The following is a 26657-nucleotide window of genomic DNA, read 5'->3' as shown; positions in this document are numbered from 1 at the left end:
GCTTGACCTCCTAATTTTGGCTCTGCACTGAACTAACAAGATCATTTTTATTATTATTAAGAGTATTGAAAAAACAAAAGTTTGTCTTCTGAGTTTACAGAACTGGAAATAAATTGCCTGGAGAGGACAGAGCTTTTTCAAATTCTTCAGACCTGCCTATTGTTGCTCTGTCTCCTGCTCTTGCCTCCTCTTATTCCTCCTCATTCTCTTTTTTCCTCATTCCTTTTCTTTTCTTTTTTCCAAGAAAAAAAAAGGGCTAAATCTCTTGCTAAATATTGCACGATTTCTTTCTTCTAAGTCATAAGTCATAGCATGGGAAAATACCAAATGTGGGCACGGCACACAATCTACTGACAAACGCTAAAATCGGTTGTTTCCAGAGACCAGCAGTACTGACCTCAATCCCTCCTTCCCCATTCTTTCTCCAAAGGAGATAGAAAATAACCCCAAATTCATGCTAATCTAATCAAGATGGAAAATAAATCAATGAGTACCTCAGTCAAAATACCAAATGGTCTCTCTATTTCAACAAACCAAGGAATTGCAAAGATTTACATACTTGGAGAACTTATCCTCCAGCCATCATGTTGCTAAGGAGAGAAGCAGCAAACAGGGCCCTGACACCATCACAGGGCAAGGCTGTGCCCCGCACTGTGATCCCAGTTCAGTTTATGAGGCCTTCTGTTTGATTTGCAAAACCAATTCATCTGGCAGTATAATTTGTGCAGCCAATCACATCCAAGGCCAATAAGGGTTCTTTTACGGGCAAATATCTTCCCCTGTGAGTAATTTCACACATGAGTACAGCAACAGGGAGCTAAAAATGGATTTCTGACATTGTCTTTTATATGACAAACAGACATTTTCACTTGGTTTGATGAACTGATAGAAATCCTCATTCATGCAGATTTCTAGTCTCGGCAGTCCAGCAAAAGAAGACCAGAATAGCCAAGCCAGAAGTGGAATAAAAGGGGCCTACTCTGTGGGAGTGTTTAATTATAGGCTCAGTTACAACAAAGGCCATTAGATGCCTCATTTATGTCACCTTTCTGTGCTTCCTTCTTCTTATCACTAGTCAAAAAGGGATTACATTTGTGTGTGAGGGATGCTGAGCAGTGGCCTTCACTCCCGCATTCCTTCGGACTCTTGCATCATCAGACATCTATTTTCCTTCCACACAACACAGGGGTGCACATGGGGCTTGGAGTGATTTTACAGGAGACTGAAATTGAAAGCCAGTGAAACATATTGAGTTTATAGAAGTGGTAGTGTTGCAGCTCAACTTATGTCACAGAACTGTTCCGGTACAATGAATCTCGAGGCGGAAATAGGAGTGGCACCCTGTCCTATTTCCCCTAGTGATCCACTAGTAAAATTTTTGCTTCCTGTTACTGCACCGTTCTGCTCTGCTGATCTAAAAGTCTTAGTTCCAAAGGGAGGAATACTGCTACCAGGAGACACAACAATCATTCCACTGAATTGAAAGTGAAGACTGCCACCCAACTGCTTTGGGCTCTTCATGCTTCTCAGTTAACAAAGAAGGGAGTTCTCGTCGCTGTGCTGGCTGGGGTGATTGATCTGGGTTTCCAAGGGAAATCGGGCTGCTACTTCATGATGAAGGTAAGGAATAATATGTCTGGAATACACGAGATCCCTAGGCATTCCTTAGTATCACCATGGCCTGTGATTACAGTCAATGGGAAACTTCAACAACCCAATCCAGGCACTAAAGGGCCCAGACCCTTCAGCAATGAAGTTGGATCACCCAACCCCAGCCTGTCCTGGCCCTCTTAGAGATAGAGACAGAGAAAGATACATAAGCACACACATGTCTTATTGGTTCTAGGTCTTTGGAGAACCCTAATGCAATTGGCAAAAGGAAAATCTGGTTATACTAAAGGTCTTAATGCTGATGTAAACCTTTCATAACAATTTCTCTCCATGGCAAGTTTTAGAAATGGAATATTTAATGATATTTTCCAGGGAATATCAAGCAGGGCCTCACAGAATGAGCTCTGGTGAGAATGGTGAGGTTTGCATCTCTGTTTGCCACTCTCTTGCTCTGTGGTCTTGGACAAGTTCCTTAACTCTCCAGGCCTCTGGTCACTCGTCTGTTAACTAAAGATAATAATACTTCCCACATGGGGCTGTTGTGAGCATTAAATGAAGTGTATGTGTGTGTGTATGAAACTTTTCATAATATGTATATTTCATAAATATATATATATTTTCACATATATGAAATTTTTGGTGCAGTGCTTGGCACATAGTAAATGTTCAATAAATGTCAGCTATTGTTAGCTTTACATCACAAAGAGTAAATGCTAAAGCACAGATAGATTTGAAAATTTCCTCAATAGTTCTTTCTGAAAAGGTCAGCATGAATCAAATTGAATTGCAAATGCATTTATGGAATTGGCAACAGCAATCAATCCATCTGGAGTGGAAGGTTTTTTGTCAATGCAAAGAATAAACCCTTGGTTTATAGGCTCAGTGTTTGAACTTATTTTCATGTTGAGCTCTCCTACAATGATGTGTAATTACATAAGTCACAGGAATCCTCATAAGTTTCTATTCTGCTTTACTTTATTAATTTGGAGCAACTACCCCCTGTCGGCACAAACCATCTTTGAGAATCCACAAGTATATGTAAGTTTAGCAATTCCTTTTGCTTCCTCGGTATGGTAGGCTGAAAAGTGGCACCCATCCACATCCTAATGCCTGGAATCTTTGAATGTTAATTACTTCAGTTGAAAAAGGGTCGTTGCAGATATGATTAAGTTAAAGATTTCGAGGTGATAGATTATCCTGGGCTCTACAGACTGAATCATGTCCACTCCTCTAAATATGTATTTTGAAGCCATGGCCCCCAATGTGTCTTATATTTAGAAATGGGGCCTCTATGGAAGTATTTAAGGTTAAATGAGGTCATAAAGGTGAATTAGTGAATTAGTGTCCTTATGAGACACCAGAGAGCTCTCTCTCCCACCTCCCCCACCTCTACACATACACATGGAGAAATGGCCAAGTGAGGACATACTGAGAAGGTGGACGTCTACAAGCCAGGAAGAGAGCTTTCATCAGAAATTGAACCCTGCTGGGCCCTGGTCTTGGATTTCGAGGTTCCAGGTATGAGAAATAAATCCCTGCTGTTTAAGCTGCCCAGCTTGTGGTATTTTGTTATGGAGGCCTGAGCACACACTAACATAGCTAGGTTCAGGTGGGGCCTGAGTGCAATCACGTGTATCTTATGAGGGGAGGCAGAGGGAGAGATCAGACACACAGAGAAGAAGGATATGCGAAGACACAGCAGAGGGAGTTTGGAGATGCTCCCCTTAAAGACCGTAGTGATGTGTAGCCATAAGCCCAGGAATGAAGTCCGCCACAGCAGCTGGAAGAGGCAGCGAACAGATTCTCCCCAAGAGACTCTGCTTGGAGCATAACTGCTGAATTTTGGCCAGGTATATGGTACAGGCTGGACGGCCAGTTGGTACGAGCACACCCTGAATGCCCCTGTTAATCACCATCTTGAAAACGTAGAGATCTTGTCCTCCCTCTACATTCCCAGCAAGCAGAATGTAAAGGAGAATGTATTGTTCAGTGTTCAAGGTCAGGTGCTTTGGAGGTGGCCAACCTGGAGCGTCCCTCCTGTAATGAGGAGTGACCAGGTGGCATACCTTGATGTTTTGGAAATGCTGGCCATGCGAGGAGGGAAAGGCTACTGATAGTTGCTGGGTTAAGTTGCTGTGATACAAGCACTTGCTGCACGTAGATCCCAACAGCAGATGCTCCCTGGGCATAGGTTCCCCCAACAAACCTACCTCTTGATCACTGTCTCTGGGTCTTTCCTTTGGCCTCACTGGACCATCACCCACCCTAGGCTTAGAGTCTGCTGGGGTGCAGCTGCACACCCCTTGAAACAGATTTTGGTCTTCTGGTCCTCAGAACTGTGAGAGAATAAATTTCTGTTGTCTTAAGCCACCAAGTTTGTGGTAATCTGTTACAGCAGCCATATAGAACTAATAGACTCAGCAATGAATTATTCATTCAGTAACTTGGCTTACCTGTGAGCCGAGACCCTAGCTATCACTTCATTGTCCATCCAAATGGAGTTTCTACCATTTCATGAGCTGAGGATATAATGATAAATATGTTGGATATAACGCCATTCCTAGGTTCCAGTCTTTTGTGGGAGACGAGACTGAAAACATTAGAAGGAATTAATCTGTAATGTGATTTAGGAAACACTATGAAGGAAACCAACAGGTGACAGGTGACGTGAGAGTCTGGTGGAAGCTACTTAGATCATGAGGGAAGTGTTCTCTGCAGATGAGGCACTGAAGTTGAGACAGAAACAGCCATGGGAGGCCCTGGAGAAGAGCAAGTCCAGGCAGGGGGACATCAAGAGCAAGGGTCCCAAGGAGGAAAGGGCACAGTTCTATAACTAGAAGGATAGCCAATGTCGCTGATGTCTAACACTTAGTAGTAATTCATAGTTGAGTGCATTCTGTGTACCAGGTGCTGTTTAATGGGATTTACACTATTTGCCTTCCTAATAACTCATGAGGAAGCTATGATTATTTCCCCCTTTTAAAAATTTTTTCTTGGGGTGCCTGGGTGGCTCAGTCAATTAAGCTCCGACTTCAGCTCAGGTCATGATCTCACGGTTTGTGAGTTCGAGCCCCATGTCGGGCTCTGGGCTGACAGCTCGGAGCCTGGAACCTGCTTCGGAATCTGTGTCTCCTTCTCCCTCTGCCCCTCCCCAACTTGTGCTCTGTCTCTCTAGGTCTCTCAAAAAAGAAATAAATGTAAAAAAATTTTTTTTTCAATTTTTTCTTTAACATTTATTTATTTGAGACAGAGAGAGAGAAAGAACAAGCTCGGGAGAGGCAGAGAGAGAGGGAGACACAATCTGAAGCAGGCTCCAGGCTCTGAGCTGTCAGCACACAGCCCAACGGGGGGGGGGGCGAACTCTCAAACCACGAGATCATGACCTGAGCCGAAGTCGGACATTTAACCCACTGAGCCACACAGGCGCCGCATTTCCCCCTTTTAAAGGGAAACACAATATGGTGCGCAAGTGCCAAGAGTGGAGATTGGAGCCATAAAAGCATAGGCTACTCAGGAACAGTGTGTAGGCCCTTAGAGGTCAGCATGGCATTTAAATTTTGCTCAAAATGCAATGAGAAAGAAGGGTGTTCAGCAGAGGAGAGTACTAATTGGTGTTTTAAAAGGATCACTCTGGGGGCGCCTGGGTGGCTTAGTCGGTTAAGTGTCCAACTTTTGATTTGGGCTCAGGTCATGATCTCACGGTTTGTGGGATGGAGCCCAGTGCTCCAGTGCAGCTCAGTGCAGTCCAGACTCTGCACTGACAGCGTGGAGCCTGCTTGGGATTCTCTTTCTCCCTCTCTCTTTGCCCTACCCCTCCGCTCGCATACGTGCACTCTCTCTCAAAATAAATAAATTAACTTAAAAAAAAAAATAAAAGGATCACTCTGGCTGCTGGTGGGTGATTAATTGTAGCGATGAATTAAGTGGAAGCAGGCCGACCAGGAGACTACTGCAACGGTCTGAATGAGAGATGCTGGCGTTTGAACTAAGATGATGGCAGTAGAAATAGAATACATTTTAGAGGAGGAGCAACAAAGAGAAATGAAGACTGAATCTCAATTACTGAAGCTGACTATTCTGAGGGTATGTGATTTTTTTCTAAGCATTTCTCATGGTGCATTTCTTCCCGTATTTTCACACATCATCTCTTTAAACGGAGAGGAGGTACACTTAACATCTTCTATGGTACTAGCATAAACTATTTGTTGTTGTAGGTATAATTCCTGCCGGTGTTTAATCTATAAAGTTCTCCCATTTCTCCAGCGGTCTCCATTCTTGCAACCTGAGAAGTATTCTATGTGGAGAGAACCATATTTAGGAAAGCCCGATTAATAACAACACTGCTTAAGTATGGTAATCTTAGCAAACAAAGCTGCTGTCAACTTCCTCCAAAGTATTTTCATCTCATATCAGTTTTTAAAAACCAACCTTCAGAGAAGTACGGAGTACTATGATGAACATCTTGGAGCTGAGGGAGGTTCAATAGAGTGTTCAGGGCACCATCTTGTAGTGACAGCTGACATAGTGCCCAAGGCCTTGACCCTCCACCCAATTCTCTTCCCATCTCCCAACTGTTTCATTAACTGCATTGCAACATAATTCTTTTTGTTCTTCTATTGCTTACATTCACGCTTCTGAAAGCAATTCATATATTTATGCATATGGGAAGGACTCAACTTTAATTCAACACATCTTGGAATAACCTTAATGGATTATTGATGTAGTTGGATGCTATTCTTTCTCAATTCACAGAAACAAACAATCACCAAGAAATATTATCACGGCTGTGTAGGGGGGGAACCTTTGACAAAATGAAAAATTAGCTTCTCCTACAACCATATTGGGATTCTTTATTTCTTTGTCTCACATGTACCTGGTAATGGCAGGAAAGACAGAAAAATAAAATAAATGGATGAGTAATTGATTGTAAATAATATCATGATGTGGCAGATGTCAAGAGGGAAATCACATTATGGTTTTAATAGTTAATAATTTTTTTCTAAATAAGTTTGGTACCTGATGAATAGCTTCCACCTTCTCTTAAGTAACCCTCAACACTCACTTTCTAATTCCAAAATATCACTAAGAAGTATTGGCATCACGCCCAGAATATTTGGTTATTCCATAATAAAATCTTACAACATCGTTATCGCTACATTTCCACAGTATGGTATAATCCTCAAAATCCATAATGTGCTATCACAAACGTGATAGACATTCAACAACAGTGTTAGTGTCTTATTCCCCTTTTAAATTAAATTTTGTACTTGTTATAAAAATCATTTCAAACAGAGAGGGAGGCAAACTGTAAGAGACTCTTAAATACAGAGAACAAACTGAGGGTTGATGCAAGGGGTCGGAGGGGCGTCGGGGAATGGGGGATGGGCACTGAGCAGGGCACTTGCTGGGATGAGCACTGGGATTTGTATGTAAGCTATGAATCATGGGAATCTACCCCCGGAGTCAAGAACACACTGTATACACTGTATGTTAGCTAACCTGACAATACATTATATTTTTTTAAAAAAAAAAAAGACTAAAAAAAATAAAATTATCTAATGTCTTAAGGCTTAAAAACATTTTGAACTTTGGGTTTGTTACTATTATATACACACATTTTAAAAAATCAGAATCGAGAGCTGTCTTCTAAATTTGATATCCATGAACTGATAGGACCATAACCATCCATGATGTCTCTGACTATAGTTTTGAGGGAGATGGGCAAAGTGAGATATCACCAAACTGTAAAGAGATTTGTCACTTGGAAATGACCGCTTTTATTGTCTAGCCTGTGTGTATAAGGGCCTCTTTTCTCTGGACATGTGATTCTGGGAAAGTTAAGTTGATAATATTATTGTTACCTGATATTGCCGGTTCTTCTGAGGCACATTACATATATGAAACTTTTGGAATGCGCTTCATGTCTACAGATGCCTTTGCTTCATCTTTCTCTGTAAGTGATGACTTTAATATCCCTTCCCTTTCACATCTTCGCTCAGGGCCATGGGTTTGCACTGGCACCCCACTCATGCCTCTGTGCAAAATGCAAATAACAAACCAATAAACTGAAGACATTTCCCTGGACTGAATGCATGCCGTGGGTATCCCTGTAACAAAACTAACAGATATGGCCTTAGATGCCACCAAGAACTGAAACAGAAGGCGCATGCACCGCTTAATGCTAAAACTAGGGAGAATTATTACAATTAGCCTTACAAGCAAGTCTGTACACTTGAAATGCAAAGAGATTTGTAACATTTTGTGTACAGCTTTCAGTAGCTTTATTAATGACACACCTTTCAGAGGAGATGGCCGTTTCCTGGTGCTGAGGATTAGTGAAAAGTTTGCAAGGACAGTCATGGTTTACATCGGGTGTCAGTAAACCAACAAATCTGGCAGCTGCCTGGTTTTGTAAAGTTTTACTGGAAGGTAGCCATGTCCATGGCAGTTGAGTAGCTGTGACAGAGACCGCCTGGCCTCCAGAGCCCGAAATACGTATAATCTGATCTCTTACCACTTTGCTGACCTCTGTGCATGTAAACAACATAAATATAGATATGGCAATATAGTATGTGATAATGACTCAATTCACAATTTCGCTGTGGGATGACTTACGAATGTCTGAATGTTACATAGGATTCTTCCTATACAAAGAATACATTTCTCTGCAAATTTTCAATCCCCGCTGCGAGCTCCATTCTTCCACACCCCCACGATACTGTAATAGTTACTATGACACTGAACCAGTTTTCTAAGCTCTGTGTTACCTGAAGACGTTCTCTAAGCAATCCACCAATTCAATCAAAGAATGAATCAAAATAGTGGCTTGCTATCGTGGGATCTATTTTTTTCTTTATTTTTCGGCTGGTCGCATCCACTGGAGATGTAAGAGTCCATATCGATCAACAGCTTTTTTGCTTCTGTGAAAATTCCTAGATAATGTTCAGCCTAGAAAAGTGAGGTTTAACCTTTAATGTTTCTTGTAGAGATAAGCCTTGCACTGAATAAATAATTGCTGAACACATACTGCACCAGGTGCTGTGCTAGGTGCTGTACCAAGGATCCAGCAGAAAGGGAACTCTGTCATCAGGAGCTTTGTACTTACTTCTCACTTAAGGTCAGTCCTTTTATCTAAAGGTAGAACTGGTTAGTATACAAAGGAAACACCAGTACAATCAATAACTGCTTTCTCTGTGAGACGGATCTCCACAGAGCAACTACACACAGCTACTCTTCTGCACACTAATGCCCGGGTTCCATGCAGCATCGAGAAGGAACTGGACGTAAAGCCAAGCACCAAATTTACATTCAAGCTCAACTGAGTTACCTTCCTGAATATGAAGCTCCACAGAATGGTTTACAATGTATTTATTTTTAAAATAAAACCACAGCCCAAATCGATTTAAATGAGAAAGAGACCCGGCATGTGACTAAGTTAGTCCTTGGCAATGTAATGAGCGAAGAGTTTTGCTACGTGAAAACAATGAGGAAAACAGACACAAAGAAGTACTTCCCCTTTGTGTTCATGCTTGTCTATTAAAACTGAGAATAAACCCCTTGAAACCTTCCGATCAGTGTCTGGTCGCACTTCTGGCGCATCTTGCAATGGCAGAGATTCGTATTTAGACCTCCTTTTTATTAGAGGGTATTGCTAGCTTTATGTATTTTCGGGATAGAAACAACTTTATCGCTTTATGATTATAAAAATAACGTATGCACATGGTTTCAGCAACTACGTAATTTATGCAACACTTGAAAGTGTGCAGAACATAAAATACAAGCCCTCAGAAGTCTACCATCCTTAATAATGGCATTATTTACTGAGTGTTCACTGTGGCAGCCTGCAGTGAGTGATTTACATTTCTACACTCATTTCTGTACTGGGAACTCTGATGCTGCCAGTTACACAGCATCCACTATTATCACCCCCATTTGCTGAAGGAGGAACTAGAGATGAAAGTATAGTAACTTTTGCACAAGGCTGTATAACTGGCTAGCGTCCGGGGTTCCTGTATAGAATTCAGGGGTGCTGTAAACCTAGACAAAAACCCTGCATTTTTATCTCCATTGACCTCTAACTGTCATTTAACATTTCTCCGTTATAAACGTAAGCAATGAGCCACACTGGTATCGGCAGTACCTTAGAATTTTTGCCAACAGAAATCACATATATTTTCATAGCACATGTCGACTGCTGCAGATCATTCCAGATCTGCACTCATCACTGCTTTGAAATGACAGTAGTTATTAGGCGTGCTTCTAGATCCCGTGATTTGTATATTACTATATCATCACATTTAAAAATATTTTGTTAACTTTATTTTATATAATCAGCCTGCTTTGTAATGCCAAGTATTTTATTTTAGACATGTGAAAACGTTGTGAAAAGGATCCCTAAGCTTTACCAGACCAACAAAGGGGCCTATAGTATGAAAAAGTTAGGGACCCTTTGGTAGAGAGCGAGCTGAAATTAACACCCAGGTGGTCTGACTCTGGAGCCTGACATGCAACAACTTTGCCATTCTGTCTGCCCTTGGCCTTGTGTTCACATTTTGGTGGATATACTTACTTTCAGATCTCTCTAATTTGGAAAGAATAGATTAAATGGCGATTAGGCAAACTCAAGGAAAAGTCAAGGAAACATTCTCAGGAACAGACACCCTTTCCTACTTCCTCATATTCTCAAGGAAGCGGGATGGGGAAGCCTTGGAATCTACCATTATCTGAGGCTCTGAGGAGAACTGGGCAGTGAGGGTGGTGGGGGTGGGGGAGGCAGTTCAAGGCCACCAAGGAACTGTACTCCTGGGAATGGGACAGGTCACTGACCAAGCTGACCTGCAAGTGTAAAGACACCAGAGACATTCTCAAACAAAAAGAACCCAGAGATCTGACACTTGTAGGCCCTTTTTTGAGAAACCCCCAAACTACTGAACAATAAAATCCAGTAACTCAAAAGACTGAAAAGGATTGGATATAGTTCTCAGTTTTTCAACAAAACAAAACTAAACTAAACAAATCTCAATAACTATAAAGTTCTGAGAAAAAGAAAACGTAACCTAGGAAAATTACCCTTTGAATATAAATAAATATAAGAAATGTCTTCAAGGAAGTAAAGACTTGGGAGATACTGTTCAAGTCCCTGTGAACACTTCCTGACAGACGCACTGCCAGCCCAATGGCACTTTTCCAGTGACTGTGAACTTTTTCTTTCTTCAAGGCACTTGACTAGCATCTGTTGTAAAGTATTTCCTAGAAATGGACAAATAGCACTGTGGACAGCCTGTACAACCGTACATAGCAGCCCTGCTTCCTAACAATAGCAGTAGTGATAAAATCTAAGACATAAAGCAAAATAAAGAATGCAGAAAACAAGAGCCTGCGTTTCAGGGACTGGTGGTATATATAGGAAATGTAGTTAAGTATGGAAATATGGCTTAAAACCCATAAAGATTATGTTGATTAAAATGCACTGTTAAAATCATTGATAATATAAAAACAGTACAACAGAAGTCAGGAAATGAGGGAGGGACAGTATTATCTTTCATAGAAGGGAGTACATAAAAACTCTCAACACTTACAGAGTTGAAAACTAGTCTTGGTAGCTCCTGAAGATGTGTGGAGGGGTGGCTCTGCTTTAGCCTTTAGGTTTGAGCCAAGCTTTGTTCTTTATCTCAGCAAGCTGATGCCTTGCTTCTGTGAGCTTGGCTCGTTTATCTTCTAGACAATGGAAGATGGACACATACAGGTTGGATGACAAAATTAGGTGTCTGCGTATGTAGGAGGGGGCTGGACTGTGCACCTAGTGACAAGCACATCCCGTGCATTCTCCTGGGAGACAACTAGCTGGTTTTTCCTGGCTATGCTCCAGTGCAACCACAAGCCTTTCCATTTGAAACTTCTGCAACCTTTCTAGCTCATTCTGTTTTCCCTACAGCTTGTCCTGATAATGTGAGTTCAAAATATTTGTGATGTGTAGTTTATGAATAGACTTTTGTAAAAGGAATTCAGACTTCTGGCTACAGTTCTGGACCTGCCTCATAATCTATCCCAACTTGTCTAATCCTTCCACTATTTCTAGTAAATGGGAATTGCATGTGGCAGAGATTGGCTACTTCACTGAACCTATATTCTTTCCTTCCTGTATGAACAGCTTAGCTACATTTCCTAGCCTCCCTTGCGATTAGGTGTGGCCATGTGACTGAGTTCTGGCCAAAAGAATGAGCAAGAGGTTATGTATACTACTCTAGACACAGCCATAAAAGTCTCCAGGCTGTCTCAAGAGAAACTCTAAGAACCTAGCCCAGGGGCTGGCAAACTTTTTCTTAAAGGGCTAGATAGTAAATATTTTAGGCTTGTGGGTCACACAGTGTCTGTCACAACTACTCAAAGTTGTCATTGTAGGGTAAGAGCAGCCATGGTTAATATATAAAGAAATGGGCACGAGTGTGCTCCAGTAAAACTGTATTTATGAAAACAAGGGGCTGGCTTGCAGATCCTACTTTGTTAATCCCCGCCCTAGAGGATGGCAGAGCCACAACATGGAAGGAGTCTGGGTTTCTGAATGGCTACATGGGGAGCATTGCCTCCTGTCCGCAGAAGCTAGCAGCACTTACCCTAGTTAATTTAGGAAGATGGTGCTCTCAAAAGACTCTGTACTGAGCTTTCAGGCAGGGGGAAACCAAGTTCAAACATTCATTGCTCTATCACCTCCGTATTTCATGTGAAATACTTTGGGGCCTCAATGATGCCAATTTCTCCAATTCTTTACTCACCAGTGAGAGTTTAAAAAATATGAAAAGAGTCATAAAAGGTAAGCATTAATTTAAAACCTCCCATTTAGGGGCACCTGGGTGGCTCAGTCGGTTGAGCACCCCACTCTTAATTCCGGCTCAGGTCATGATCCGTGGGTGGTGGGATCGAGCCCCGTGTCGGGCTCTGTGCTGAGTGTGGTGCCTGCTTAAGGTTCTCTCTCTCTCTCTCTCTCTTTCTCTCTCTCTCTCTCTCTCCTTCTTCCCCTCTCCCCTGCTCAGACTCTTTCTCTCTAAAATTAAAAAAAATAATAAAAAAATCAAAATCTCCCATTTATAATTAGTATTATGCACTTAAAAATCATAGCCTTTGAAGATGCCGTACTTACCAAAGGAAATACAACAAGCTGCCTCTGAGGGTATTTTTATAAGATTGTGCACTATTGCTGTTATGCTCACTGGCTGCCACAGGCTGAGGCTGCCTGCCTTGGCTGCTCAAGGGCAGTTGCATTACTCAAATTGCTCACCGCCACAGAGGATCAACAGTTGCTTGGCTCTGGATCCTGATCCCCAGCTAATGAAAGATTCCACTGTTAACGCAACCTCTGCAAACTCTCTGGCATTGGCACTCAGATATTAAGGATGCTTGAGATTGTTGGTCTATTCAAGTTTCAGTGGTTTGGAATCTCAGCCTTTGCATTAATCCACTTGGTGATTTTTAGTGTTCTTGTCATCTTTATTTATAAATGAAAAGTTAAGCACCCAAACAGTGCCTGGCACATAGCAGGCATAGAATAAATAAATATTTGCTGAACGAAGTTCTTTGAGATTCAGTGTATAATCACATACTATTAAGTTATACCCACATCCGAGGTTACTAAACTTTTCTTGCCAAGTCTCTTATAACAACAACAACAACAGCAAGAACAACAAAACCAGTTAGAGAAACTGGCACATGTGGGATGAAATTTTTAGTGGCTGACAGAATGGGTCAGGGAGGATCATGGGACTCTACACCTGTCCTCACAGGATGTAATGTGGATTGCTAGAATAGGCAGTTGACAATGTAAGAAACTTTTATGATTACTTGTCAAAAACAACTCACAGCAATTACAAAAATCAGTCAGGTATAAAGATGAGGCTAAACAGGCAGAATGTTTTCTAATGAACACATACAGATGAAATTCTAAAAAATTCACATGAATCACATTACCCAGAATAGTTGAAGTAGCCTTCTTGGACAAGTGATTCTGAAATTACTCTCTCCCCTTTTTTTAGTAGTGCATATTTGGATGATAAAAACATTTTCCCTGATGTGTGAATATAAGTTTTATGGAGCCTTTGCTTTCCTAAAATGTTACTCTTCCAATAAGATCACCTGTGGTTTCAGGCTGCTCAGTGTGGGGAACCATATAGACCAGTGGCCAAGGGGGAGCGTTAAAAGGAATTTAGAGAGAATTTACAATGTTCATTTCTTCTCTATCAGTTTCATGTTTATTTTGATGCAGCTACAAAAAATAATCACTACTTATGCAATTACTCTCAACTTTATTACAGCTATTCTGTGGCAATATTAAACCTTGAAAAGGTAATCGCAAAATGTGTGAAGTAAGCCATTTTCTATTGTAAATGTCAAGCAAAAAGGAATATTCTGCATATTCAACACTGGCTGGTATCTTCCTGAAGAATGTTCAGCATATGATGGCATACTGTAAAAGAATTTATTGGCATTTTATTTTAATAGCACCTGAATGTTTTGTATTTACGGCTATCACCTAAAAATCCTATTGTAAGCAATGAAGGAATCAAGGAATCCAGCGGAAAATGACTGATACAATATTTTCTAAATTTGTATCATGAGACCCAGTTTTGCCTTTTCAAACAAGGAATAAGAGAAAACTCACAAAATGTTGTTAAAAGCTACACCTTGTTACAAAATCTTAAAATAAGTTGTATCCTAAAAGTGGAATGAGATAGGGATTACTAATTCCGAGACATACATTTAATCAGAGAAATGGTTGCCATTTATAAGCCATCTACTCCCTTCAAAAACTCCATAAGGCAGGTATCATCACCCTGAAGTTGGGAAAGGATAAATGCCTGGTCCAAAGTAATTAAAGAGTAAAAAGAAGCCACACTTCAAGTCTAGGCTCCTTTGATTTGGCAGTCCGTGGTCTGCTAAACATACCGTGTTTCTGAATTCATTCTTCACCCAGGAGACATTCAGTAGCCCTCCCGCCCTAATCCATTTTCTCCACACATGCCTGAGTGTTCTCTTTGTTAAAGTCACATAAGAGCAGGTAGCCAGAACGACTTTAAAAATCAGCTGGGAAATTCAACAGAGTGCAGTGTCTATCTAGGTGGAGAACGTGTCTTCATTGACCAGATGCAGCTTCTAAAAGAGCACAGCCATTATGTCCGAGCAGGTCTGGCTTGCAACCAATGTACCCTCACTTATCTTGGTGTAATTACTAATAGTCCTCTTGTGGCAAGTGAAGTGATGGCCCCCAAATGTGTTTACATCCTGATCCCTGGAAGCTGTGAGTATGTTACTTTATGTGGTAAAAGGGACTCCCCAGATGTGATTAAATTAAGGATTATCTGGGCAGGCCCAATATGATCACACCAGGGTCAGATTTGAAGATGCTATACTGCTGCCCTTCCAAATAGAGTTTGGGGCCATGAGCCAAGGACTGCAGACAGCCTCTAGAGGGTGGGAAGGGCAAGGAAACAGATTCTCCCCTAGAGCCTCCAGAAGCCACACACTCTGTTAACAACTTTAGCCCCATGAGACTTCTGACCTCCAATGCTGTAAGATAATAAATCTGTGTTGGTTTAAGTCACTAACTATGTGGTAATTTGTTAGAGCAGCCATAGAAATCTAATCCTTTCCATTTCAAAACTTTCCTGTTTGTACAATAAGTATAAGGGGATAGAATTCATAACTGATCAAGCTCTAACCCTGAAAAGCCAACACACCATCAAATTGTATATCTCTTTCTGGGTTTGGTGATGGGGGTCTCTGAGGCCCAATAAAGCTCATTTTCTGTACTTTCCATGGATTGCTATAGATTTAGTGTTCTGGATTCAATAATGTTGTCAGATAACAAAGAAGAGACACATATAACCACTTCTCAAAAGTCTTGTAAAATTAGGGTTTGCAAGAGCACTATACCACGCAGGTAGTCTAATTCAGAATTAGGTCATTTGCTTCCCTGGGACATGGGGCTTTATTGCCCAGTCAGCATGGCAGTCAGCACAAGAGGGGGAGAAGGTACAGACTGTGTACTGATGGGTGGGGAAGGGAATGAATTTCTTCCAAAGGTGGAAAGCAAGAAAAAGCAAATAATCAATGTTGGGCAGGAGTGGTTCATTTAATCACTTAGTTCTGCCTGGGTAAGCAACATCTGTGAGCAAATAGCCCCCCGCCCCCTTGCAACTTGCAGATATTTATAACCAGACCAGAAGGTTATATAGAGTAAAGACATCATGATTAAGTGAGGGAATAAACTGTAAGTGCAGACTATAGTGAAACCAAGTGAGATCTTGGAAGGCACTGGTCAATCGCCAGTACTGAAGTGGGAGGCCCCTCCACATTGTCCCTCTCACAGTCGTGTCTGGCTTCCTCCAGTGAAAGTAACTCCCAAGCCAGTCCCTTCCACTTTCAGATGGCTAATTGCTAACAAGATTCTTTTTATTTAGCTATAATCTTATCATCTTCGCCCTTTGGTCCTAGTTCCAATGGCTGCAGCCACATAAAGTCAGTCTGAAGTACTGGGCTCTCGATTCTGGCTGCATCAGAGGATCATCTAGGGAGCCTTCAAAAATCTAATACCCAGGCTGTACTGCAGACTGTATAAATCAGGATCAGTGGGAGGGGGGACCCAAGCATCAGTATTTTTAAAACTCTTTAGATGATTCCAATGTGCAGCCAAGGTTGAGGGTTACTGGCTTAAACTCTCTTCCCCACGACACTCTTTATAGAGTTAGAAGTCACCCTCACCTGAACTGAATTTTCTCTTCCTTAGGCTGACTTTCATCCATCCCCTCAGAACAGGGGATTTGAGGCAACTGGCAATCATAACTGAGCAGCCCTGGAGAAGAGCACTGTTGGGGACCCTCAGGGAAGACTTGTGGCCTGGGGTCCATGGTGGGATTGACTTGGTTCCTTTCATGTTTTTAAAAGTATAACCAGATCGATAAATTGCACTTCATCAAAACTAAACTTTTTATGATTCTAGGGACACTAACAAGACAATGAAGAGACAACTACAGAGTGGGAGAAAATATTTACAAATCATGTATCTGACAAGTGTATATACTACCCAGCATATATAAAGAAATATTATAATCAATGATAAAAAACCAAATAACTCAATTAAACACACACACACACACACACACACACACACAGAAATACGACCCATCACATGACATCACCATTTTTGAACTTCGCAAAATTTGCCAAGATTTTTGCATTAACCATAAATTGCTTACGATGATAAAAGTACCACCAATAAGCATTATTTAAAAATCAATTTTCTGAGATGGCCCATCCGGCTCTAGTGGGAAACCGACAAGCCATTCAGACCCACCCTTCTCCCTAGCTCTAGAAAGCCTCCCATCTGGGGAAACCCAAGGCCAATTTCAGAGGCAGGCAAGCTGGGCCAGGGGGAAAAAGTCCTGAATTTTCCAAACAATGTCTATTTGACTGCAAATTCAAGCACTGCTTGGGAGATTCTTTTAGAAAAGGGGAGAAGGAAAGGTTTTTATTTCTAGATTTAAATTGAGTATTCAACTTATTTCTTTGCAGATATTAAACTCCATTCATAAAACAAGGAAAGAACAGTACAAGGCAGTATTTATTCAAGAACTCAGAGGTGTGGAGTCAACTGTAGGTACAATACAAGTGAAGGGGAAGGAGGACTAGAGCATTGTCTGTGTTGTAATATTGGTTACCATAATAACAGGGCTTTGCAAATACTGCCTCTTTGCAGGGCTCCTGCTTGGTCAATAGGATTCTCAAACTATTTTAAAGATCTCTGTTTCAAAAGAGAAATGAAACGGACCAATTATAAGATTTATTTTAAAATGATTAAAAAAAAGAAGAACACTGAAACATTCAATGTGAGCAAAAATTTAGTATACGCTCAGTCCCCAAATTATTTATATTAGCCCAAAAGAGGTATCACCCGAATTCAATAATTAAGGATTGTTAAATCAATGGTTCTCAATAAACATATGGAGACATTTTTGATTGCCACTATCAGGGGGACGCTATTGACATTGAGTGGGCAAAGACCAGAGACGCCATTAAACATCCTATAATGCACATGACACACCCCCTTAGCCCAGCAAAGAATCTCCTGGTCTAACATGTCAATAGTGCCATGGTCGAGACAACCTGGGTACCTAAAACTGTTACATGGGATACTATATATCCATTAAAAGAATCTTGTGAGTGATTCTCAACTCTGGTTGTGTATTAGGATAAGTGATGAATCCCCTGTAGAGCTTCGAAAAGGCCCCATTCCTGACCAAACAGTATCAGACTCTCTGGAGTGGGACCTGGGCATGACTATGTTTTATATTCTCTCCAAGTGATTGTAATGCATAGACAGAGTTGAGAACCACCCATTCAGACTCACATACATATTATGTATAGATATTGAATGACAAGGGGATATATACATGCTGAGTTTACATAAAGCATGTAACAAAGTAGTTTTTTATTAAATTTTATTAAATTTTATTTTATTTAATAAATTATATTTAATAAAAATGTAATTTATAAAATATTTTTCATATTAAATAAAAACGTATTTTATTGAAATACAAATGAACTATAAAGTACATATATACTATAAAAACATATATACTATAAAGTTGTATTAATTTGTAATTGCATTTATCTGTATTTTTTGACTTTCTCACAATGAACATGTATTCGTAATAAAAGACAATAGACCACTCTGGAAAACTGTTTGGCAGTATCTTATAAAATTAAACATGTTATGACCATATGCCTTGAACTAGGACTCTTGGCTGTTTATTGCAGAGCAATGAAAACTGTTCACATGAGAATCTGTATATGAATGTTCAGAGCGGCTTTATTTATAATAGCCCTAAATAGAAAAAAACCCAGATGTCCTTCACCGAGGGAATGGTTAAATAAATCATGGTACATCTATCCCATGGAAAAGTGCTCAGAAATAAAAAGGAATGGACTACTGACATATGAAACAATCTGGATGAATCTCTAGAGAATTATGCTGAGTGAAAAAAGTCAAACCCAAAAGGTTACTTACTGGTTAATTCCATTTACATACCATCCTTGAAGTGACAAATTTAGAGAAATGGAGAATAAACACAAAGTTTTGCAGCATTCTGAAGGGTGGGGGAGAAGCAAGTAGGCATGCTTGTGAAGGGTAACATGAGCACCCTTGTGGGGATGAAAATGTTCTGTATGCTGATGCATCAGTGTTAATATTCGGATATTGTGCTACAGCTTTGTGAGATGTTACCAATGGGGAAAACTAGGTGAAGGGGAAATGGGGATCTCTCTGTATTATTTCTAAAACTTCATGTGAATCTATTATTATCGTGAAAGTCTAATTAAAAAATTTTTAATGTTTATTTATTTATTTATTGAAAGAGAGAGAGAGATTTATTGAAAGAGAGAGAGAGAGAAAGAAAGAAAGAGAGACAGAGCATGAGTAGAGGAAGGGCAGAGAGAGAGGGAGACACAGGATCTGAAGCAGCTCCAGGATCTGAGCTGTCAGCACAGTGCCCAACACGGGGCTCGAACTCATAAACTGCAAGATCATGACCTGAGCTGAAGTTGGATGCTCAACTGACTGAGCCACCCAGGTGCCTTGGAAGCTTAATTTAAAAAAAAAGACAATAGGGATCAATTTTAACCAGAGAAAACACCTATTGTGTTGAACCAATCGTGGGAAAGAAATGTATCTGTTAAACAGTAACAAAATATATGTACATGGTGAAACATTGCTTTGAGAAATAAAAACATCCACCACACCTCCAAATTGGTGAACACAAGAATTCAATTTTCAGATAACACAGCCTCCCTTCTGATGGCATGATGAAGGCTTACTACATGGCTTCCTCTCCAGCAAACTTCCTCATCCCAAGTAAGAAGCAACACACATGCTGGGAAAGGAAGATAGAGTGCACTTGGGAAGGCACTAGCTGTGGATGCCTAACAGCAGAGGAGAGAAGAAGAATGGTGGCCACTGTGCTGAACAGGTAAGACCGTGGCTAGGTGGTCCCCAGGGCTCTGGAAAATAATTGGGTGTGGTGGAGGGGGCATCTCAGGAGAACTGCTCGTCCCAACACTGTGACTGGGAGAAATGGAGGAATATGCTGTGACTTTTACTTTTACCCCCATGAGGACCAGTGTGTGCTCAGGAAACAGAGATTGTACCTTCTAGACAAAACAAATTACAAACAATGTATAAAGGCTGTCATTTTTTTTGCCACCACACTGGGCACAGGGCTCCTTATAAAACAGGGATGCAGCCCTTTCCCTGTCTTCTGCCATGGCCATTTTCTCTACCTCTTGTCTTTCAGATCTGCTTCTGGTCCTCTCGGCTAACCTTGTTTGTAATCTTTTTTCCACCCGCGTCTGCCCTTCTTAGTCTGTTTCTTGGCTATGACTTTGGCTCATCCAGTAATATTTCTGATTATTCACTTCAGCTGCATTGTTAGCCAGTCTCCCTGGTGATAGGAGACTTTCAGGAACATGGCCATATGGGACGCTGGGGACCAGCGTCATCTCAAGATGGTCATCTCATACTCTTGCCAGCTCAGCCTTTCTTAGGGAACCTCCAAACGTGGTTTGACCTGGTTGTAGATGCCCTGCCCACCAACATGGCCCATCAGTGGGCCACACCCATGTGCTAGCGATGTTAGCTGTAATATCACTGCTGAGGCGCTTGACTAGAAGCGGCCAGAGTATATTTTCTCTTTCTTCTGCCTCTTCTTTTGCCTGCCCTAGTTTGGTCTTGTTTGTCTGGATATTTCATACTGGTCCTTTTGCACCCTGTTCAGAGTCCCCACTGACCCAATCAACTGTTAATGTCTGAAGTGAGTGCAGTGTTTAAAAGATAGAATCTGACTCCACTGAGCCATAATTGATTAGTCCTGTCTGCTGTGGGTGAGCAGGTTGGTCATCTGGGATTTGAAAAGACTGCCATGTTTGGACTGAATACTTTCTTCTTTACTTCGGGCTGATATACTAACTGCAAATGCTTCAAAAGATCTCTTTGCATTCATTTAGTCCAAGCCCTAATCTTTCAGTAAAGAAGCAATATTTCAAGTGCATTAGCATTTTCCACTCAAGCTTGCTATGAAAATATCTGCAAAACAGAAATTGCGGGAACTGTTATCTTTTCTCCAATGAGAACATACCCTGCCAGTGCCTTTGGTAGAATCCACTGTGTGGTTATAGTTTGGGAACTGTACAAATCTTACTAGCTTTAGGCTAGAAGAAGAGTAGCTTCTGGGTTGAACGGTGTCAGAAAAACTGTCCCGCATTTTCCAAAAGCCCTTCCCTCCATGGCAGTTTCTTATCTTTCACCATCAAGTGCCTGTGGTTACTGGTCTCTTGTGACAAAATGGTGCCTCTGGCTCCTGGTAGAAAGGTGAGTATCTGGGGGGTTAGCACACGAAGTTGCACTCCTGCTTCCCTACACAACACCGGGGCGTTCCACAGCAGGGCATTCCCACCTATATGGGTTATGTCCCACCAAGTGTTGTCTTCACAGAGGAGCACTGACTCTACTCACCTTGTAGTGGAAGAGAAACAATCCGCAGAACAGACTGTACAAATCTGCCGTGAGCAGGGAGAGGTTGACGGAAGTGGCACTGGTTTTCTTTATGACGACCGGCATGAAGCTATACAGACCGAACATGCAGGCGCTAAAGCCAACGTAGAGCAGTCCTGCGAGGAGAGGAAAGAGAGGGGATGTGACAGTCTCCTTGGGGCCTCTGAGTACCCACAGTGCGTGGACCAAGGGGGCTGGTGCATACTACTGATCACTCACACAGGGTGTTTTTCTTCACCGTACGAACTGACTTTATTACTGGGTAACATATAGCTAAAACATAAAATAAAACGTAAAAAATCGTCGTGTGGAAAATGAACTTGCTGCTTCGCACCCCATAACTGATATTTTGCTTCTTCTGGGAAGGAGTGCCTCTTAGTGGCTAGCGTCGGAATGTGGGGTCAAGGCTTCTGAATTCTGTTTCCGATGGTGCTGTACTTAACGTTTCCTGTCTATGTCTTTTAAAACATTTTTTTAATCTCTTTTTTGTTTGCAAAATTACTTGGTTCCTGTATCGCTCACAATGATGAAGTATATAGTCCTCAAAATGGAAGGGCTTACGTATCACAGAGAGGGGGACTAAGAGTACTGAACTGGAATCCTGTGTGACCTGGGGCAGACCACTTCATTCTCTGAGCACACCATGATCTGTGAATTTCTTCTAGATCTGTGAATCCTGCTCAGTCCTACTTCCCCATCACCCTTCCTAGCATACGGTGGGTTCTCACATATGGGCTCTGCTATTTTAGAAGTAGTTAGGTAAATGCTTCACTTCATTGTTTTTTAAAACAGAAAGATAAGGGGCGCCTGGTGTGGCTCAGTCAGTTAAACATTCGACTTCGGCTCAGGTCATGGTCTTGCGGTCTGTGAGTTCAAGCCCTGCGTCAGGCTCTGTGTTGACAGCTCAGAGCCTGGAGCCTGCTTTGGATTCTGTGTCTCCCTCTCTCCCTCTCCGCACCTCCCCCACTCACACTCTGTCTCTCTCTCCTTCTTTCTCAAAAATAAAATAAACATTAGAAAAGTTTTTTTAAAAAGAAAAAAAATAAAACAGAAAGATAAAAGAAAGTCCTTAAATGCTATATGGTCAGCCCCCCCCATTCTCTAAAATTGTCTCTCATTATAACTAGATAAACACTTGTTAGTACTGATTCCATAACTACACGATTTTGTTGAGTCTGAATCAAGAGTTTATGGCTAAATCTAGAATTTGGTTCACCTTTTCCTAGATGGTGATACAATACAAATGTACAAAAATAATGCTCATTTCTCTACCCTGAAAGAATAAAGCATAGAATAAACACAAGTAATATAATTCAGTGGACCTTTGGGCATTTTACTAAAATAAAAGTATCCGACCTGTCCAAAGGAATTCTTGATGAAGTGTTTGGTGAGGCCATGGGACAAATGCTTCATCTGAATTCTATGAATTCGGGAGGATTTTGTAGGTACTGGGCACCTAGTCCCTTTGCCTATGAAGACTGGTGATTCCTCTGAAGAGAAATTTGGTTTTCTTATATGAAAAGTATTTAAGGGCATAAATTATCATCCTATATATTTCTGATTCTCAGTTTAAAGAAAGCCACATCAAATCTATATAAAAAGATTATTTTGAACATTAAGTAAGCAAACTCAGTACAACAGCCCCCTCTAGTGTGGTGGAAATGCCCTAAGAGGACACTAGAATAACCACTTTCCTAGTTCAACAAAGTACACGTCCTCTTGCAGATATTCAGACATAGTAATATCAGATAGCTTTTGACTCACCATCAGAAGTTTTAATTCCCTAAAAACGGTCACTTTTCCTGTAATTGGGTTTCATGCTACTAATAATTCATCCTGCTTTAAACCAAGTTACTAAAAGTGCAATACTAAATATATGATCAATACATGGAAAGACATAAATTATCTCAGCATTTCTTGAAGGAATCTGAGATTAAAAGACTGGGAACAAGATATATCCTTAAGTTAATCCACTAAAAATCCACTAAAAGTAGTCAAACTTGATCAGAACATAGTCCAGGCACCAGTCTTTTTTTTTTTTTTTTTTTTTTACCATCTCACTGATTTAGATTAAATATGATTGAATTAGAAAGTTCCAGAATCCTACCCTTCCATCACCTTACCTGGCACACTGTAGACTCTCACATGTGGGATCTGATGTTTTATATTCACTCAATTATTCAACCACGTATTCACTGACTACCTACTCTGCCTTTGGCTAGAAGAGTAGTGGAAAACAGAATAGGTGAGAAGTTTAGAGTTGCTTTGGTGCTAAGAAGGAAGAAAATGGTTCCTTATAGGTAATGGCAGGGGGCTTGCTTTAGGAAGGTTGACTGGCTGAGGCTTCTTTGTGCAAGTAACATTTACCTTGAATGCTCAAGGACTAAAAAGAGATGGCCATGGGAAGATCCAGGACAAGAACATTTCAGGTAGGGAGATCTGCAAATGAAGGACCCCAGTGACAGAGCCTGATGTGTTCCAGGAGCTGCCAGGGCCAGAACATTTGTGCAGGATGAACAGAATGGGGCAGAAAGAAGGAATGAGGGTGGAAAATTAGGCAAAGGATGGATTATGCACGGCCTTGTAGGTCTCAGAAAGAAATTGACATCCTATTCTAGTTGTTAATAGGAAGCCATTGAGGAGTTGGTAGCAGGTGGCCAACACCCGATCTACATCTTTAAAAGATAGCTCTGGCTGCTATGTAGAGAAGGGACTGGATGGAGAAAGCATGGCAGACTAGCAAGAAGTGCAGTGTCTTAATCCAGGCAGGAGATACTGGTCGCTTTGCTCAGGATGGCAGTGGAGATGAAGGGATGTGGCTGGGTGTGTAGGGAACTCGACAAGCCCTGGTGACAGACCGGATGTGGGTAGAGAGAAAGGAGGGCATCATGGATACCCACGGGTTCTCATGGGTTCTGGTTAATTTAGAAACTGGGTGAATTATAGCGCCATTTACCGAAATGAAGAGAACTGAGAGAGGGCACGTTTTCAGGGGAAATAAAAAACTCCGTTCTGAACACGTTAGTTTTAGATGCTGATGCATCATCCAAGAGCATCTGTCCAGTTGGGAGCTGGATGTATAATTGGCAGGCTCAGAGAAGAGAGGGCCATACAACTGGCAGAGCCACGGAAAGTAGGAAAACACATACATACATACATACATACATAGCAGAGTTTTGCTCTACTCATCAGGCTGTGTCAGGGCGCTTCAAGCTTAAACATTCTAAACCTATTTTTAAAAGCTGCATAAATTAAATTTAGGGATACAGGAATGGAATATATACACCATCACAGTTAACCACTTAGCTAGGTCAACCAATGTTTTCGTGTGCGAACATCCTGTTTTGTGAGCAAAGCATAGTCAGCCGAATGAACACATTATTAAGGTCGGAATGCAGGTGTGTTGTTCTCAGATGGACATTAGCTAGTTATTACGTGCTAGCAGTGCATCTGGAGACCCAACGTGCTGTCCATGCAGGGTTTTCAAACAATCAATCAATGTGATAAAAAAAAAAAGATGAACTGATTAATCTTTTGAATGACAGCTACATACCGGCTGCAACAGCTACATTTATAGACAAGGTATGTGTATAACTATTTCTTATTTGAAATGCTTTCTCTCTCAAAAAAGACAGCATTTGGTAGCTCTTGTCCTCATGCATTAGAGATTTAAGTTAAAGAAGTTAGAATACTGCTATCAGCCAATACTGATTGCATGCTTGCTATATGCTACTTTAAATTTTTTTTTTTAACGTTTATTTATTTTTGAGACAGAGAGAGACAGAGCATGAATGGGGGAGGGTCAGAGGGAGGGAGACACAGAATCCGAAACAGGCTCCAGGCTCTGAGCTGTCAGCACAGAGCCCGACGCGGGGCTCGAACTCACGGGCTGTGAGATCATGACCTGAGCCGAAGTTGGCCGCTTAACCGACTGAGCCACCCAGGCGCCCCTCTATGTGCTACTTTATACACATTATTAGTATCTACAACTGTAGAACACCATTTCTATTGTTACCCTCTTTATAAGCAAGGAAATGGGCTAACAGAATGTATCAGTTCAGAAACACAGTCCATACGACTGGTTCAATAAAGGAAATTTAATTGGGGGCACAAGTCACAAAGGTGCTTGAATGGGTAATAGGGCACATAAGGATGATGAGGCACCCCGGAGGTTAACAATAACAGTAAGTTATCCACACTCCTGGAGTTGGAGATATCCAGGGAGGAGGCTATGCTGCTAGGGGTCAGAAGGTAGGAAAACCTAGCAAAGATATAATCACAGAGGGCACTCAGCCGTTTCTGGAGACCTGACCCCAAACAGCGAGAAACAGGGAGACACCCCCTGGTTTCTTCCTTCCTTCCTTCCACCCTCCAGTCTCCTACTGCTTCCAGTTGGCCAAATCTAGTTGGAAACCACTTAATAAGACAGCCTGGAAAGTACAGTTTGCATGAATCATTATAGAGCAGAGTAAGGGTAAGAAACAGATCTGTGAATAAACAGGAAAAACCAGCATACGGAGGTAGGGTAACTTGGCCTTGGGACACATGCTGTCTGACTTTAAATTCTGAGTACCTACCAGTAATCTATATTCTTTAATTATTATGAAGAGAAAATAGGGCTTTGATGGAGCATCCTATCTGATTCTAATAAGCATCTCAATGTATATACAATACATATATGATATATACATGGTGTACATGATATATGGTTAGATATGGTATGTTTAGATGTGATATACACATGTGTGCATGTGTGTGCGTGTGCTGTGTACTTTTATCTCATTACCGCCTGATGTTCTGATTCACTTTCCTTTGAATATACTAGATTTTTAACACATTATTTTTAATTCTCAAAGATGGCTTCTTAAAACATATGCATCAGGCTAAGTCTGGAAAGGGCATCAGGCAGGGAGGGCTTGCTCAAATAGTGCACATCAGTACCCACCCCTCAACCCCCAGCCCCCACAGGCAGCCATGAGACTTGTCGAGTGGCCTCACCTCCCCAGGCCCCTGACTCAACCTCAGTTAAAAGGGTGCGCTCTTAATTACCTTTAAAGTCCTTCCTACTCTGTGGTCCCATTACTCCATCTTCAGGAAAAGGTCAAATCTTTGTTTTGGCCTCCAGAAGAAAACCAAAACCCAAACCAAAACAAGCATCACCCACAAGGGCAGTGAAGAAGCCCCCTGCACACCACAGACCTGAGCTGGCTGACCCACAGCACACTTTTTCTTTCCTTTAACGTTCGACTTTCACATCATCTTGTATTTGTTCACACATCCTTTAACACAATATGGCAAATGGGATAAAGGGAATGTTGAAGCCATTTATTAGATTTCTGACGGTGATTTGAACACACCTGCTCCACAGGACATTTGAGCTCTGTGAGGTCGTATATGTTACTGGAATTTACTGATTACATAACCAGACCCAGTCTTTCTGTTGAGTAGAGTA

The 26657-nt window shown here is 41.3% G+C and overlaps 1 protein-coding gene across 1 annotated transcript in view; it reads right to left on the bottom strand.

Moving 5' to 3' along the window:
- SLC35F1 (solute carrier family 35 member F1) overlaps positions 1–26657 on the bottom strand; it is a 407846-nt gene that overhangs the window by 11628 nt on the left and 369561 nt on the right. Inside the window, exon 7 of the mRNA XM_049654249.1 lies at positions 21167–21321. Coding sequence (XP_049510206.1) covers positions 21167–21321 — 155 coding nt within the window. The remainder of the gene's footprint in view (positions 1–21166; positions 21322–26657) is intronic.

The sequence above is a fragment of the Panthera uncia genome (assembly GCF_023721935.1).
Source record: "Panthera uncia isolate 11264 chromosome B2 unlocalized genomic scaffold, Puncia_PCG_1.0 HiC_scaffold_24, whole genome shotgun sequence".
In the NCBI taxonomy this organism is placed as follows: domain Eukaryota; kingdom Metazoa; phylum Chordata; class Mammalia; order Carnivora; family Felidae; genus Panthera; species Panthera uncia.
Note: the sequence above shows the minus strand (reverse complement) of the source record. Positions and strands in the feature narration are given on the sequence as shown.